General features: G+C 37.8%; 1 protein-coding gene across 3 annotated transcripts in view; it reads left to right on the top strand.

Annotated features, from left to right (window-relative positions):
* The window catches only part of ASAP2 (ArfGAP with SH3 domain, ankyrin repeat and PH domain 2), an 84845-nt gene that overhangs the window by 66490 nt on the left and 5157 nt on the right, over positions 1 to 13198 (top strand). The window contains exons 22-26 of one of the 3 annotated variants that reach the window (XM_084202916.1): positions 3160 to 3415; positions 5848 to 6009; positions 6879 to 7047; positions 8375 to 8442; positions 10091 to 10197. In XM_084202916.1, the coding sequence (XP_084059042.1) occupies positions 3160 to 3415; positions 5848 to 6009; positions 6879 to 7047; positions 8375 to 8442; positions 10091 to 10197 (762 nt within the window). Of the gene's footprint in view, positions 1 to 3159; positions 3416 to 5847; positions 6010 to 6878; positions 7048 to 8374; positions 8443 to 10087; positions 10198 to 13198 lie in introns of all 3 variants that reach the window. The other 2 variants (XM_084202915.1, XM_084202917.1) reach the window with 2 other exon arrangements.

Below are 13198 nucleotides of genomic sequence, written 5' to 3'. Positions count from 1 at the left end.
ATAAGCTACATCCATTAACAGCAGGGTAGGGTCTTAATTCTGAATCTTCATGTATAAAATAATTTTTCATTTTCATGCTTTTCATACCTGAAATGTCTACTGGAGTTGTGGCACTTTTAGGTCTAGAATCACAGAATGGTTGGGGTTGGAAGTCTAACCTCCCTGCTGCACCAGGATCACCTGGAGCCAATTGCCCAGGATCATGCCCAGATGGCTTGAATGATGGTCATATTGCGAAACATTTCAATAGCACAGAAACTTCATTGCATTTTCAAAATTTAATTTCCCAGTTTGGGGCCCAAACTGGGAAATACTTGAAAAAGTATTTATGCACCTAACGCACAGACAGGTAGAAAACTACTGTGTTTTGACACCTGAAAATGGCATGACTTTGCAGGGGACAAGTAATCTGAAATTATGTATAGGTTCCAAAATACTAATGACATCCTGAAATGTTCATAATTTGAAGTATTCCATGTAAGTATTGAATGGGTTTTTGTTCTTTCTGTGTGTATGGTGTTCTAATTGCTTATGCTTTTTCTGCTTTCCTTATAAAGTACGAGGAATACATAATAGGCTTTATATTAGTCTTCAGATGTTAGCACAATGTTTTTTGAAAGTAGCTAACAAAAACCGCTTTCTCCCCTGGATAATGAAATCTGGCTTTTTCTTTCTACAAGCTTTAGCATTTTAATACTTCTCCTGCAAAATCCCTCATCTCAGCTAGGACATGAATTGCTAACACTAAATTGATAACATAAAGCCAAGTCTTGTGTGTTGGGTTTTTCTTTGTTTTCAAAAATATTAAAACCTGACAGTCGCAGTTTCATTTCCATTACCTTCATAGAATCTCTTTAAAATTGTTAGTTCATCAGACCATTAAATTGGCTTAAATGTTTTGGAGACTAATTTTGACATCAGTAATTCCTCTGTTGCAAAATACCATTTTTACAATACTTTGTGTGCATAGGACTCTTTCCCCATGTCCTGTGTCTCTAGTCCAAGATAGCTGTTACCTCTGGAGCTTGACTTGAACTAATTAGCAGTAGAAGGTGTCACAGGCCATTCCTTTCAAAGCACAATTTCTACCTTTTGAGACTCTTCTTAAGATTTTTCCTTAAAATTTTGGTATCTGTGGAAGAATCTGAAATCTGTGAGCTGCTAGATCCAGTTCTTCTGCATGAGCATACTCTATCCCCATAATAATGTATTGCTATATATTTTATCACCCTCCAGATAATAACAATAGTAATGATGATCATTTTGATAAAATAGATTGAAACCTTTAGAGGTCTCATGTTTTCCAGGTGTAAAAGTTTTTGGTTATTTACAAATACAAATCCCTTTCTGGCATGATCTAAATTTGTTTTTTGATCTGTTGTTGTCCTTCACTTTTTTGATTGCTGCCAGTTGCCTTCTGCAGTTGAGTGGGGTTTTTTTTTGACTTGTCCCTGAGCTCCATCTCATATAGGAAGGTATCTGCTACTCAACAGTGTGGCTAAAATTAGGAAGCTCCTATTTCACTGCCCACTATTAGTAGGTTTATACTGCAGAGACTTTTGAAAGGAGATTAAAGACTATTAATCACAGAGTCCCAATGACTACGTTGTTTGCATGGGTGAGCACTGCTGTTGCTTAGGATCACATCAGAGTTTTTAAATGTCAAGCTGTTGGATGTGTCTTGCTGGTAAGACAACTGAATAGATTTTGTAATCTAGGTCAGAAGAGGTCATGTCTGAAATTTAAGTTATTTTAGTCCAGAATATTTCATATATGAGACAATCTAACCTAAAAGAAAGTTAAGATAATTCAGCTGGGTACTGCTGTTGTTGTACACTGTGGCTGCCTGGTCCTGCCTCAGCTTTTGCCTCCACTCTGGCACACATTTGTCCCTGTACTGAACTGCTTCATTTTGGTGAGCCAGTGAAAAGCTGAATCATAAACATGAAAAAGAACTTCTGCTGGTTTAGAAAGCAGAAGAAGGTGTGGGCTGAAACAAGTCCCAGAACTAGGACAGTGGAGAGGTCAGGGAATGGAGAGTGTCAGCCAATGAGGAGTGAGGCTGCTAAGCCAAAGCAAGGGTAGGGACTATAATGTACATAATTCTGATAAATCTTGGAGTTATGATGTGTGCTATAATATATCGAAAGGCCCTACATGATGAATCCGGAAGTAATCATTGAATTTATTCAGAGGAAAATCAATTGCTTGTTAGTGACACTGTTGATGTAAATCTTTAGTCTGCCTAAATGCTATTGCTATAAATTTTTATTTTAATTTCATACAGACAGTATGTCAGTATGGCATGTTTATCTAGCACTATTTCTGAAGCTCTCTCGGCTGTGGATTGTTAAAGCCCATTGCTGTACCAGCCACATGAATTTGTAACTCCAGCTATTTTAATTATCATTTGATAACAGTAATGACTATGCTTGCTGTTGAAACAGGAAGAATAATGCTAAGTGCAGATGCCTGCTGTAAATCTCAAAAACAGGTAATCAGATAAATTTCAGTACTGTGTGTAGGATGAGCAATGTTCCATCCCGGTTACCAATTGAAGTAATCTCCCAGATTTATCCAGTAACACTAGTGAGCTGAAAAGAGTTTAAGAGACATTTTGGCTACTCATTTGTTGTAGGCTGAGCTATAGGTCAAATACTTAGATGAAATCTTGTCTGGGTTATGAGGTCATGATCATCCATTTGGGATTTAGCTCGGCTGAACTTCAGATGAGGCTTAGGACCTACAGTTGTTTATTTCTTTTTGAAAATACTGCTGGATATTTTGATGCAGGAAAACTTTATTTGATCCAGTCTGAAAATCTGTTCTGGTTATCTATAGAAGAATAGTCTTGTGTATTTAGGGATACAGTATTATCCTCTAGCAGTGTAATACAGAAGAAATGAGAATATATTAATAGTTTTGAAGTGCAATTCACCTTAAATCTTTTGTTGTTGTTGTTATGGTGCATTTTTAGGGTGCACAGTTACTTTGTCTTGAAGAGGGCAGAATGTAGGTTTTAGGTTATGTATTAAAAGCAACAAAAATACATTTTAGAAGCCATTTTTCTTTCTAGAAACGAATAACTTTCTATTAACTAATAAATAAAATTAGTACAACTAATTTGGTATCAATGAGTACTTTTTTTATTGTTTAAAGCAACCCAGTCCCAACCGGAGAGAGGACAGGCCTGTCAGCTTCTACCAGCTTGGATCAAACCAACTTCAGCCTAATGTAGCATCCTTGGCAAGAGATGCAGCAAACATTGCTAAGGACAAGCAAAGAGGATTTATGCCAAGTATATTACAGAATGAAACATATGGAGCAATACTCAGTGGCAGTCCACCTTCCATTCAGCCTGCTGTACCTGTTACAAGTAGTGCACCTCCTCTACCTCCAAGGAATATTGGCAAAGGTACTAGAAAATATAATTGTATATTAGAAGAATAGGACCATAATTTGAAAAAATAATTTTTTTTTAGGTTTTCTCTTACAGTTATTTAGCACAGGTAGGTATTGGAGCAGTTATTGATGGCCTTATTTTATATCCTTGAAGTGAATCTACATAATGTGTTCTGAGTTTGATTATTGGTATACCTGCAAGGCAGTACACAATAGTGTTTGGGAAAACAATACCTAGATAAACTCACCAGAGTGAAACCATTTATTAAAAGGATGGCTGCAGTCAATGTAGCTCATCAATTTTTTTGTTATATTCAATCTTTTCATACTTCTGTTTCTTGAAGACATTATTGTCAGGGTTCACTGTAAAGATAAAATTTCAATAGCATTTGTCTGCCGTGAAACTTTGTTTCGGACCTCAGACAATGGAGAGTGTATGCAGAGCATGATATTTTAACTTTGAAAATTCTTCTCTTAATAAATACATGCTTCAGGGTTGTTGAAATAAAAGTGTAAGTGTCATGATGTGGAGAACTGGATGATTTTAGCGACCTGATAGCTGACTGTAAATACAGCTGCCAATTACTGGTTGTCCCTAGACCATTAGAACAGTGTAAAAGTATGTGTCTCATCCTGATTCAGAGGGTTGTGTGCTTGCAAAATCTACCACTAAAGCTGGTGCTGTGAACTTCATTCTTATCTTCATATGTAATCTGTTTGCATCACAGTAAGGAAACATAGAGAAATCTGAATAGGTCCTCTTAGTACAGGTCATATTCAATGTGTTTCATTGTTCTAATACCTTTATTATCCACCATCTTTCATGGAGGCTAAGTTTATGTATTCAATTCAAGAAAAGTTACTATTAACCACCTGGTTAATAGTAGTGCTGTATTCAGACTCTGTAAGAGGAGATATGATCAGGAAATGTTCTGGGCACACATGGGTGACTTCTGCCTTTGGGAGCTCTGTGCAGAGGACAGAATGCAGGACTCCATGCACCAGTGATTGTGCCTGAGATGGCAAACTGATCTTCTGTGTAATATGAAAATCAGTTATGGAATGGCTGCATAAAAGGGGCAGAAAAACTGAGAACCGAAAAGTCTGGTTTTGGGTTACTTGGAAAGGGTAGGATGGGAGTGAGGGAAGTTTAGTTGCATGTAAAACTTAACCAAGGCAGGATTACTCTAACATTTCACACGAAGTCTAAGCTTAATATCTAGACAACATTTGTTTACTTGGTGGAAAGGAATATTTTCCCCACCAAACAGGAAAATTGACACAGGGAACCTGCATGGTTTGTTTAACTGTTAGATTCTATCTCTGAATTAGTAAAAAATTGAATAGTGAAAAAGACTAAAAATTGAATAGTTTTATCCTTTGATATTATTTTAATCATGGCAAATCATACCCACAGTTTGCCCTTGATTAAATGACACATTTCAAGAAGTGTCATTTTAATTTCATTCCCAACCCCAAACTTCTTGGCATCACTGTAATACAACTCATGCCATGAAGACATGCTGCCTGCCTTAGATTATTAGTTCATGTTTTTTATCTAGCAATGTATTAGCCTATTAATTTATATACTTAGTTAAAAGCTATAGTAGTATCATTGACCGTAGCTTCTTGTCAATTGCTGATGTTGTTCATGTTTTACTTATGGTGTATTATTGCTCCTTTATCCTCATAGCTTTAGGCTGTTTTCCAAGTCTTCTGAGCCTTTTATGCTTTTCGCTGCAACCTAATATTTGTTCATACCTTACTCTGTTTCATCTTTTCTTAATCTGATACTCATGTGCTGAGTAGGGAGAAACGGCATAATATGTGCAAAATACTGGCTTTATAAAGAAAACCTGTAGACTGTTTCTATGAAAAGAGGAGGCAGCTCTTCAGAATGAAGTAATTTAAGAGACTCTGAAGAAGTACTTTGTGACTGTTTCACAACTAGTTATTATAGCTTCTTGCTTGAATGAAATTCAGGTTTACAGTTTTATTTTATTTCTAAGTCAAAACTGATGTTTCACTTTGAGTCAGCAATGTGTGCGCTCATGCTTGTGGAAGAGTGAGGTTCTTTTCTTGCAGTGCCTGAGAAAATTACAGTTATCAGTCAGGGATTAAAGAAGGTAGCAAGATGTGCCCTCTGCCTTCTTACTGAGAAATCTTTAAAGTAATGACTGGAGAATCTTTTAAAGTAATGACTGGAGACAAATTTTGTTTAGGTGAAGTGTTAGAAGTTTCTGGGTGATTTTTTCAGTAATTTTTAACACCAGACTGATTTCTGCTCTGGCATTCTGTCAGGATGCAGTGACTATAGTTGATGAATATAGTGTTGCTGAATATAGTGGTCTATGCACACCATTTCTGAAAGCACAGGTGTGAATATTAACATTTTGTGCTTAGGGTAAGTAATAATAATAATGCAGTATTTTCCTCTCTTTTTAGTTCAGCCTTCAGTTCTTGGCAGTGGTATTCAGACAATTTCTTCATCTAATGCAATGTGGAAGACAAATTCTTTAGGAGTGGAAAGTATAAGCAGGCAGAGGTCTTCATCAGATCCACCAGCTATTCATCCCCCTGTGCCGCCATTGCGTGTAACATCTACAAGTATGTTTCCACTTTCCCCTGTTTTCCCTTCTACTGTATCTAATCACAGTTGGCTTATTTTTCCATTTCCACAACTCATACTTCCTCTTTTGGTGACTGTAGCTTTGGCCTATTGTTCCCATCCAGTAACAAACTGTCTTCTCTGATGCTCCAGTGAGGACTGTATAGTGTAGTGCAGGGTCAGCAGGAAACACCATCTATTGCTACATCTAAAGGGCTCAGCATTTTACATATATAGATATAGTTTTTGTGCTGCATTTCTCACTAGTTTTAAAGGTGAGCGTTACATGTAAGCCTGGGGCTGTGTCTCCACATTGTGCTTGATTCCTGCAGACCACTGGAATGCAAAAGGATGTTTTAATTCATTGCCAGCTGCTGTTGTGGTGGTTTTAAGAATTCAACAGCAACTTTAATTAATTGCTAAACCTAGTCTGCTGTTAGTTGTGAATCGCAACAAGATTTTTAGAAAATACGTTCCTCTAAGTAAAATTTGCCAGATATTACTCACTTGGTTACTTTTCTATAAAACACAGACTGAAGGCATTGACTGAACAAATAATATTAGCACTTTAAAAAATGGATTCTGATCTGCTGTTTTCAAGAATGTGGCTGACTTCAGTAAGAATTTTCTTTCCTTGCACTTTAATGCTTGAATAAATTTAAGTGCTTGTGAGGTGTCCATCTTCAACTAGGTGAAACAAAAGGTAAACCATTTTCCAAAGAGGTCCTCCTTCCATTACATAAATAAAGCAAAGTAACGCATTTTTCTTACATAAGTCTTGTAACAAGGAAACCTGTAATGAGAACCCAAGAAATGAAATGATAAATAGAAATTTAATTCCGTGTTTCTGTCCAACTTTCCTATATAGATGTACTTTCTCCAGCACCACCACCTCCAGTGGCAAAGACAGCCAGCATTATAGAAGCTCTGAACCAGCAATCAAAACAGCAGCCAGCTCCTCCACAAAACAAGCCAACCCCACCACCACTGCCCCCACAACCTCCTAGCAGAATCTCTCAGAGAAAGCCTATTCCTGGGTAACTGATGTCATTTTAATCTTTAATATACTTCATCATTTTTAGTAACTTAATATATCTATAACATGAAATCATCAATAAAGCACGCATGCTTTTGGCAATGATGTGTTCATGTGGGAATGAACAGAAGACAGATACTAAGCATGTAGATGATTACTACAGTAATCAAAGATTACTACAGTGAAAACAACACAGCCTACTGATTCAAGGTTATATGACTTGCCAAATATCTCCAGAACACCTAGCTATGATGCGGATAAAAAACCAAAAAATATTCTATTCCTTATTCTCATCTAGTAACGAATAGGAGATAATGTGATCTAATGTCTGATTGTGCCATTTATTGTTCACGTGCTTTGCATAAGTTCTGTTCCATTGAACCTTTCTATTTGTGGCAGAAGTAGAGTAACCTAAAAAAGAAAAAAAAATAAATTTAAATTTGCAGAAAAATAAGTTAGGAAGGACATATGCACTGGAAAACAAGATCATATCCAAAGCATCCTTGAGAAACTGAAGGAGTAGTCAAGGGAAAATAAGGGTGTCATTCTTAGTAATTAAGAACAATCCACTACAGGGATGAAGCATGGAGAACAGCAGAGTATGGGTAAGCAAAAGTCCTTAGAAGAAGGATCTGTAAGGACATTGTGAGTCAGGCAGACCTAGTGCTGTTGTGGAAGAGTTACATAGTATAGCTTTACCTTAGCCTGCAAATGATAGGAATTAATTCTCTCAACTGTCTCAACATCAGTGGTGCCTCAGCAGGACTGCTGTGTTCAGTTTGGGGCATTGCAGTAAAATGAATACTGAGGTGGGAACCAGGGGAAATCAATAAGGTAATGAGAAATCTAGAAAATAGGGCCTTTGAACAAATTTTGGAAGAAATAAGGTTTCATTTGCAAATTGGGACTGAAAGATGAAAGCAACCTTGACCCTTAAGCTCCTTTCTAGCCCTTTTTTTCTATCTACCATACTACCTAAAAGGTAGACACAAATTGTTGAAGCTTTCTATAATGTACAGACTAATATGGATGCATAATTTTAAGAAAAAAATAAAATAACAGTGAAAGGAACTTCAAATCTCAGGAAAAGACATGAATTGCAATAATCAAATCTGTATTATTTTTCTGCCTTTTTAAAAATTAGGTACAACTTTCAATTCCCTTAATCAGAAATACAGAAGAAAAGTAGTACTTTTAAAAGCAAAATAATTGTCACCAGATTTTACTGAAGACATGCCAATACTTATAATTTGGAAAGTACTCTGTATTGTTGCTTTTTGAGTTCTTGTTTGTTTCTGAAATGGACCAATTTCTCACTTTCTGCACAGGACTGAGAAGTCATCTGGCTTAACTAACAAAGGGCAGACCAGAGGACTTGGGTCTCTACAACAACCTGGTAATTGTGGTTCAGAGATTTGTTTTGTTATAGTTAAGCTGTCATAACAATCCAAGGGAGAGTATGCGTTTGTTGAGGTTTTCTTTAATCTGTTCATTTACCTTACACATTTAGATATAATCAGTGCCAACATTCTTCTTGCTTCTCTTTGTGATTGTGTGGGCCCTGTTGCCTGAAGTTCTTTAACATGAGCAGAGCTATGGGCCACATAAAGTCAATAATGAGACCATGTAATAAACATAAACAGAGAATGGTTGATGTTGGGAGGGACCTCCGCAGGTTATCGGGTCTAACCCTTTCCTCAAGAAGGGTCAGCAGGAGTGGATCACCCAGCACTGTGCCCAGAGGATGGAGACTCCACAACCTCTCTGGGCAACCTGTGCCAGTGCTGTGTCATCCTCACACGGACAAAGTGTTTCCTGATATTCAGACAGAGTCTCCTCTGTTTCAGTTTTTGTCCACTGCCTCTGGTCCTTCTTTTCAGCCAGGTGGCCACCAACATAAAAAGTTCTGCACCGTTTGTCCCCAGGTGCAGAACTTTGTACCTCATTGCTCCAGATTCTCCCTGATGTCTGGACCAGGTTTCCTGAAGACCTGTCTTGCTAGTAAAGGCTAAGGCCGAGAAGGCATTCATAGCTCAGCCTTTTCCATGTACTTTGTAACCAGAATCTCATCTTGTTCAACAATGGGTCCACATATTCTCTAATTTTCCTTTTGTTACCTATGGATTTATAGAAGCCCTTGTTATCTTTGACGTTCCTTGCCAGATTCAATTCCAGCTAGGCTTTAGCTTTCCTAACCTCGCCTTAAAACCCACTCAAACAAAGGATGCATTTTGAAAATTTTTGTTTCCACTGTTGTTTGCATATGTCATAAACAAGGTGTCAGATGCACATTTTAGAATAGAAAAATGTGTTTCTGGCTTGAAAATCCAGAGCTTATATAGTGTCACTTTTAATTATATTGCAAATTGATATTGCTCTTTTCAGGTTAATAAACAGAGTACATTATTCAGAGTTTATTATTCATTTTGTGGTTTTTGCTGTTCGAAGTAACTACTGCTTTGGGACATGACAATAATGTAATCTCCATAAAATCTCTACAGTGAAGTTTGTGCAGATTCTGTGGTGGTTGTAGTGGAATTTCTCCTACCTTGTTTTCCTTTCTACTGTATATTTTATATTCATTTGATATTACTGTGATTCTTTTTCATTTTCTCTTGACATATCCCAGAGGAATTTGCTAATGGCTATCTGCCATCTGTGTCAGGAGTCTCCTGTGAAGGATACAGCACCCTGATAATGATGGTCTTTACTAGGAACTAAAGGTTCTAACAGCATACAGTCTGTAGTGAAGGATAAGTGGAATGGGATATTTGGTTCTGTCCTCATCTATTTTATCTCTCTCAGCATATCTGCACTGTTTAATGTCTTAGATAGTTGTCTTTGGGAAAAGTGGCCTTTTTGGTAAGGAAAAGGATAGAATTCTGTTCCATTATTTAGAAAGAGCCAGTAAAAATTAAATACTCATGGGGTATAAAATGATTTATATACTTTTAAGAATAATTGGTTTGGTTTCAATTGATACCATCACTCTTACTTTTTTTGGAAGCATGCCTAATATTTACTTGGTTTATTTACCTTAGCAGGAGAGTCATCTTCTGTATGTGACATTCCAGGAACACAGATTGGATCTACAGCAAATACTTTAGCACAAATCCAGCCACCAGCACCAATGCCAAGGAAATCACAAATAGTAAGTACAAAATGTTGCGTTTGATTTTATTCATCATCTGCATTCTGTCAAATGCTGTAGACATGATAGTGTGTCCTGTCGTGGTACAAGTGTGAGAGCCATGAAACATCCAAGGCCTGTATCCTGTGTTTAAGTATCTGTGTGACTTGTACTAAATAGTTATGAAATCTTTTTTTCCTTGAATTTCCTATAAGATAGTATGTGATTTTAAGTTTGAGAAAGCAAACCAAACCAGGTGGATTCTTTGTTCATGTCCAGATGTGACCAACGCATTCCACAGAATTAGGGTTTGACTTATGGGAGCTAGATAAGCTTTAGGAGTTAGTGACTTGTAGGTGAACTTGGTGAGTCCCTTGTAACACGTGGCTTCATTCTCAGTCTTCAGTGAAGTAAGTTATAAGGGAACTCTTGTGCTTTTATAATGGACACAGATATACTGACAGTTGTTCATGTAGGTAGGTGAAATGACTTCAAACAAGACTAGCAGGAGTCAAGCTCAAAACAAAAGAAACTGTTTCTTTGTGCTGTCAGTTCTCAGCATTCACCTGGTGACAGGAGAGAAATCATTTGGTAAGCATATCCCCTGCAGAAGGTGGTTATTTCTATATTTTTCTTCTCCACCCTCCCCCAGCCTTACAGTCACTATTAGAAAAGAGATACTGGATTTAGATGGACTCTTGATCTGATTGTGTGGCCTTTTTATACTCTTTACTTATTATTTTTAATCTAGGACCATGAATGGTAACACATATTATTGTCAGTACCTGTAATCTTATACTGGTGTAGGTAAAGGATGTATTTCCAGATGTCAGTGGAGCTGTACATTATGTGTAGTTAACTTGGTCTTTGGTCCTTGTTTCAATTTTATGTTGCTTTCTTGTGTGAGAGATGCAAAAGATCCATATCCTTGATCATGCCAGTATATCTCTGCAAGAAGCAAATCACAATATGTAGAGCCTGTACATTTCCGAGATGCTGTGTGTGACTGAGTCTGGGCATTTTCACACATTCTGTGCAGGAGTGTGCTTCAGTAGTAAATAATAAGCAGAGAGGTAGGAGACGTGCTGTTCCAGGCTCTGCAATGGTCTTGTTAATGGCTTGTAATGAAAACACCTGCTTCCTTCAGTCCCCTGTGTCTCTCCCTTCAATTTTTCCATGTCTACTGAAATGGCAGCTCTCCAGGACAGAGTTCGGTGTGTTTGTGTACATAGCCTTGCCATTGGTCTTGAGCCCACAGAGCCCCTGTTACCTGTTTCTCATCTGATGATGATGAGAAGCCTCAGAGGCATCACCTTGCATTAGCTGGGAGTACAAAATTTTCTGGTTTCTTGGCTCCCCCACTCTTGTTGAACCAAGTTGCTGTCCGTCTTGCATTAAAATAACCTTCATTTTTTAGGCCACAAAAAATTAAATGGTCTAAGTAGTGTAAATTGCTTGTGTTGTCATATTAACTTTGTGAAGCTACTGCACTCTGATCTTAATTTCTGTTGTGTGTGCTGAGATTCAAGTGTAAGCACTGGTTATATCCTTCCAGCACATCTGAAACAGCTCCTAACCTGGATAAATTGAAGTTGTTTTTTGCGCTTTTTTTTTTTTTTCTTTTTTTTTTTTTTTGTAATGGGACAAATTGATTTAGCTATGAAGGAAAGGGCTGTGCTGGCTAGTTTTGGAGTCAGTGTCTTCAATGTTTAATATTAATTGCACATAATATGAAGAACATATCTGACTCTCCAGCTGTCTCTGTGTCTTCATTAAGGTGAATTCTGTCACTGAGCAAGTCAGTTGGGTGATTTTCTTCTGTCATAGGACAGAGAAATAAGGGAAAACCTGGCTCAGGAGTGTGTGCTAGTTAAGATGCTTTAGCTAAATTAATCTAGCTAAAGCATCTTAGCTGTGATTTAGTCAAGGGCCCCTCAGCTAAAGAGCTTTAGCTAGATCAGTCTAGCTAAAGTTCTTTGGCTAAATTGCTCCATTTAGCCTTATACTCCTAGCTTTTTTGCTATGGCTTTACCCTGCCAGGGAATCCAGAGGCCAGCCCAAGTTTAGAGAACAAATGCAGAAATGCTCCTTGAGTAAAGAAAAGACAGGTCTACTTGTATATGCACATTTAGCCAGTGGCTTATCTCCTACACAGTGCATATACCCAATAGCCTGTTTAGCAGGTGGAAATTCCTGATTCACCTTTTGATTTCTTTTTTTTTTTTCCCTCAATGTGATATTTAGATTTTTGAAACCATTTTGTTTCAAAATGGTTCATGGGAAATTTCCCTAGAAGATTTTATTCCTCTGGGAATGAGATCTATTTTAATTTCCTTGCCTTCTAAAGAACAAGAAATACCTGTAATTACTGCACTTTGAAGTTAGGCATTATATCACTGTTGTACTGATGTGAAGCTTTTCCCTTTTGACCAAAAAGGTGGTTGTGGTTCAGACTGTCATCTGTCTGAGAGGGAGTGTCTGGAAAAATTGCTGTGCTGCAGTGGCAGGCTGGCAGCTCACAGGGATGAGAGAGCCTCAGGGTGTGCCTACCCTGGGAAGGCCATAGCTTTATTTATATTAAAATTTATATACAATTTATTGTAGAATACAAATGAATGCTTCTAGAGGAACATAACAATCATGCTGCCTCTATCCTTTCCCATCCACATTCCTTCTTTTCTCTGCATGGTGCTCAGCTCCAGCACAGTGGCACAGTAAGAGACAGTTGGGCAGTTCTGTCCTCAGCAGGGCATTTTGCTGATGGAGAAAATGAGAGTTGTAAATGGGGTCTCTTGTTCCTTTTCATCTGTCTGTTCCATGGCTGAGCTAACTAGAGACTGGGACCAGGCACTGGGGGAACTCCAGTATGGTGATGAGGCCATCTTTTCCTTATGCCATGTGGAACTTCTGTCCCAAACAGCCACTGCATTAACAGCAATCTCAGACCTAAATGGCACTTACACCTCTGTTCTGACACTTTTGGGTAGAAAGGGGAGATTTTTGTTCCTTGTGGCTGGGAAAA

The sequence above is a fragment of the Fringilla coelebs genome (genome assembly GCF_963513975.1).
Source record: "Fringilla coelebs genome assembly, chromosome: 3".
NCBI classification, from domain to species: domain Eukaryota; kingdom Metazoa; phylum Chordata; class Aves; order Passeriformes; family Fringillidae; genus Fringilla; species Fringilla coelebs.
Note: the sequence above shows the minus strand (reverse complement) of the source record. Positions and strands in the feature narration are given on the sequence as shown.